General features: G+C 43.6%; 1 protein-coding gene across 1 annotated transcript; it reads right to left on the bottom strand.

Moving 5' to 3' along the window:
* Window positions 1-1,033: 1,033 nt before the first annotated feature.
* Window positions 1,034-3,494, bottom strand: LOC124459714 (major heat shock 70 kDa protein Ab-like). The gene has a single exon (XM_047009297.1). It carries the CDS (start codon window positions 3,272-3,274, stop codon window positions 1,346-1,348), a length of 1,929 nt encoding a protein of 642 aa, XP_046865253.1. The 5' UTR covers window positions 3,275-3,494; the 3' UTR covers window positions 1,034-1,345.
* Between the last annotated feature and the right edge of the window lie 387 nt (window positions 3,495-3,881).

Below are 3,881 nucleotides of genomic sequence, written 5' to 3'. Positions count from 1 at the left end.
AAACGAGGCGCTCTAAAGGGACGAGTCGGCGAGACGACTTACATACTTACTTCATTTGAGATGAGACCAGTTAAGAATATTATTACCGTCTTCCTGGTGCCAAAGTTAAGCTTTGGATTTTGAAGTGGATGAAGTGTAGGAACAATAATTAGGAACCAGAGCGACGGGGCTAACTTCGACCGCGTCAAAGTTTGTATACCCTTGCGACTTTTTTGGTAACTCTTTCCTTACCTATAGGCATCAAAATGGAAAAACGTTTTTTCTAAAAAGGCTAATGTTTGCGAAAGAACGGCCTACAATCTTAGCATAGGAAAAAACGAAGATATTGATCAAAGTCACTGTTTTCGACCGATCGTTCCTATGAGAGCTATATGATATAGTCACCCGATCTTGATCAAATTCGTCACAGTCATTAACAGATATATAGAACTGACAAATGTTTAATTTGAAAGCAAACGCGTCAAAAGTAACGAAGTTATTTAGAAAAGTCACAGTTTTCCACCGATCGTTCCTACGGCAGCTATATGATATAGTCACCCGATCTTGATCAAATTTGGCACAGTCGTTTATAAGCGTAATAAACTCTCTAATATTCAATACAATATATAATATTCACGACAATAGCTCAGAAAATAAAGAAGTTATTGAGAAATGGGAGCTATATGATATAGTGATCCGATATACAAGATATATCCAAGATATACAAGCCTACATGCAAAATTTCTGCTCTGTAGCTTCAACGGTCTAGGAGAAGTTTGCATTGATCCAGACGGACGGACGGACGGACATAGCTATTTAAACTCGTCTCGTAGTGCTGATCAAGAATATATGTATGTATATACTTTGTAATGTCAGAGATGCTTCCATCTATGCGTTGCACACTTCTGACCAAAATTATTATACCCTTTTGCGAGTGTATAAAAAGGAAAAACTAAATGATACGGAATTTGAATCGTTGTTTTACTTACCAATAAACCAAACACTTAAAAGACGAATATTGTTGATTGAGGAATGAAGAAAAAAGTCATTTGTGTTTCAACTTTGATTCAATAATTTGAATATATTTATGAATTTGTTACTAACCTAAAACAATTGTATTGTATTGTATTAAAGTATAGGATATAGTTGTAAACTATCAACCTAACTATATTATACAAGCACTGGCAACTAAGGCCTTCGGCTTAGACGAAAACTACATCCCTACACTAGCCTGGGATAACTTAAAACAATATAATAATTTATTATTCTCCTATGTTAAGTCTAGTGATTTGGAATGGCAAATCGACCAAAAACTCTTTTCAGTCTCAAACACTAAATATATCTATGATTGTAGAATCTCTTTGGCTTAGTCGACTTCCTCAACAGTGGGTCCAGAATAGCCACCAAATCCGCCATCCTGCTGACCACAGTTGGCACCAGATCCAGCTCCGGCCGGATGACTGGCGGACTGATGCATTCGTGTCATGATCGGGGAACAGTGTTTGGTGAGCTCCTCCAGTTTGTGTTCGAACTCTTCTTTTTCGGCTGTGGTGTTCGTATCCAGCCATTTAATGGTCTCGTCACACTTTTCAATCACGGAGGTCTTGTCTGTTACGCTGAGTTTGTCGGCACTGGCCTGCTCCACAGCCTGTTTCACGTTAAAGACGTAAGATTCCAAGCTGTTACGGGAAGAGATCCGTAGGCGCTGTTTCTCGTCCTCATCAGCATAACGCTCCGCATCGCTCACCATTCGGTCGATATCAGCTTGCGACAGGCGTCCCTTGTCGTTCTTGATTGTGATATTCTTGGCTTTGCCCGTGCTCATCTCCTTAGCGGTGACATTGAGTATTCCGTTGGCATCCATGTCGAATGTGACTTCTATTTGGGGAACTCCTCTAGGTGCCGGAGGAATTCCAGACAGATCGAAGGTTCCCAGGGCATTGTTGTCCTTGGTCATCACTCGTTCGCCCTCGTACACCTGAATAGAAACTCCAGGCTGATTGTCGGCATAGGTGGAGAACGTTTTGGTTTGCTTGCAGGGGATCCGGCAATTGCGTTCGATCAATTTGGTCATAACTCCGCCAGCAGTCTCTATGCCAAGTGAGAGTGGTGCCACATCCACCAGAAGAACGTCCTGGATCTTGCCGCTCTGGTCGCCACTGAGAATAGCAGCTTGGACAGCAGCTCCATATGCCACAGCTTCGTCTGGGTTGATCGAGAGGTTCAGACTCTTTCCGTTGAAGAACTGTTGGAGCAGGCTCTGCACCTTGGGAATCCGGGTGGAGCCGCCCACAAGTACAATGTCATGGATTTGTCCCTTGTCCATCTTGGCATCATTCAGAGCCTTCTCCACAGGCTGTAGGGTGTTGCGGAAGAGGTCGGCACACAGCTCCTCAAATCGGGCACGACTTATTTTAGTGTAGAAGTCTTGTCCTTCGAACAATGCATCCACCTCAATGGTGGCTTCTGTGCTGGATGACAGGGTGCGCTTGGCACGCTCAGCCGCTGTGCGAAGGCGCCGCAGTGCCCGTGGATTTGAGCGCAGGTCCTTTTTATACTTCCGCTTGAATTCATCTGCCAAATGTGTGACTAGTCGGTTGTCAAAGTCCTCTCCGCCAAGATGTGTGTCGCCGGCAGTGGCGCGAACCTCAAACAGAGATCCTTCATCAATAGTAAGAATGGATACATCAAAAGTACCGCCTCCCAAGTCGAATATCAACACATTTCGCTCTCCCTTGAGATTCTTGTCCAGGCCATAGGCCAAAGCCGCCGCCGTTGGCTCATTTATGATTCTCAGCACATTAAGACCAGCAATATGGCCCGCATCTTTGGTGGCCTGCCTCTGGGAGTCGTTGAAGTAGGCTGGCACTGTGATGACTGCATCTGTGATGCTCTGGCCCAAGTAAGCCTCAGCTGTCTCCTTCATCTTGGCCAGCACCATCGAACTAATCTCCTCGGGCGCGAAACGCTTCGGCTCGCCTTTAAACTCAACTCCCAACTTTGGCTTGCCTCCATCGCTGACCACCTTGAATGGCCAGTGCTTGATGTCCTCGGCTATCTTGGGATCGTCGTACTTGCGGCCTATCAAACGTTTAGCATCGAATACTGTGTTTCTTGGATTCATGGCCACCTGGTTCTTAGCTGCATCCCCTATCAGGCGCTCCGAGTCGGTGAATGCCACATAACTGGGCGTCGTCCGGTTGCCCTGGTCATTGGCTATAATCTCCACCTTTCCATGTTGATAGACACCCACACAGGAGAACGTGGTACCCAAATCTATTCCAATTGCAGGCATTCTTTTGTTTTTATTGTTCTTTTACTTGAATAATTTACTTCTTGAATGATTCTTCTTTGCTTGAATTTGTAAATTAATCTGTTGACTTTTGAGTTTGTTTAAACAGTTTTAGTTGTTCACTTTTAACGTTTAATGTTTTTCAGTTGTTTAGCTTATTCAGCTAGTCGCTTGTTTTGCTTTTGCTTGTTTCTGTGATGTTATCACTTCGCTTGCTTGAATTGAATTGCTGCGAAGAGAAATTGCCGGCCCTATTTATACCTGGCCGCTCTCTTTCGGAAACTTCGAGACGTTCTCTTCGCGAACTCTCTCGAACAATCGACAGATAGCTGTGAGTGTGAGCGGGAGAGAATATGCATATTCACATATGTATGTATATCTGCCCCTGCGGTGCGATAGCCTCTGTTAGGAACGGTATTTTCTTGAAGTATCTGTTCTCTTTTGTATACCCTTACCGAACTAGTATATTCATTGTGAAGTGTGAAACGAATAACAAATTATTTCTTTATTATTACTTTATACATACATTTATTTATTTATGTATTTTTGGTCTGTCACTATCGATGTATCAGTCAGTCTGGATCGACCACTATATAAAAAGCTCCCACAG

This window comes from Drosophila willistoni, chromosome 3R, assembly GCF_018902025.1.
Source record: "Drosophila willistoni isolate 14030-0811.24 chromosome 3R, UCI_dwil_1.1, whole genome shotgun sequence".
Lineage (NCBI taxonomy): Eukaryota > Metazoa > Arthropoda > Insecta > Diptera > Drosophilidae > Drosophila > Drosophila willistoni.
This window is presented reverse-complemented; position numbering and strand designations above follow the sequence as displayed.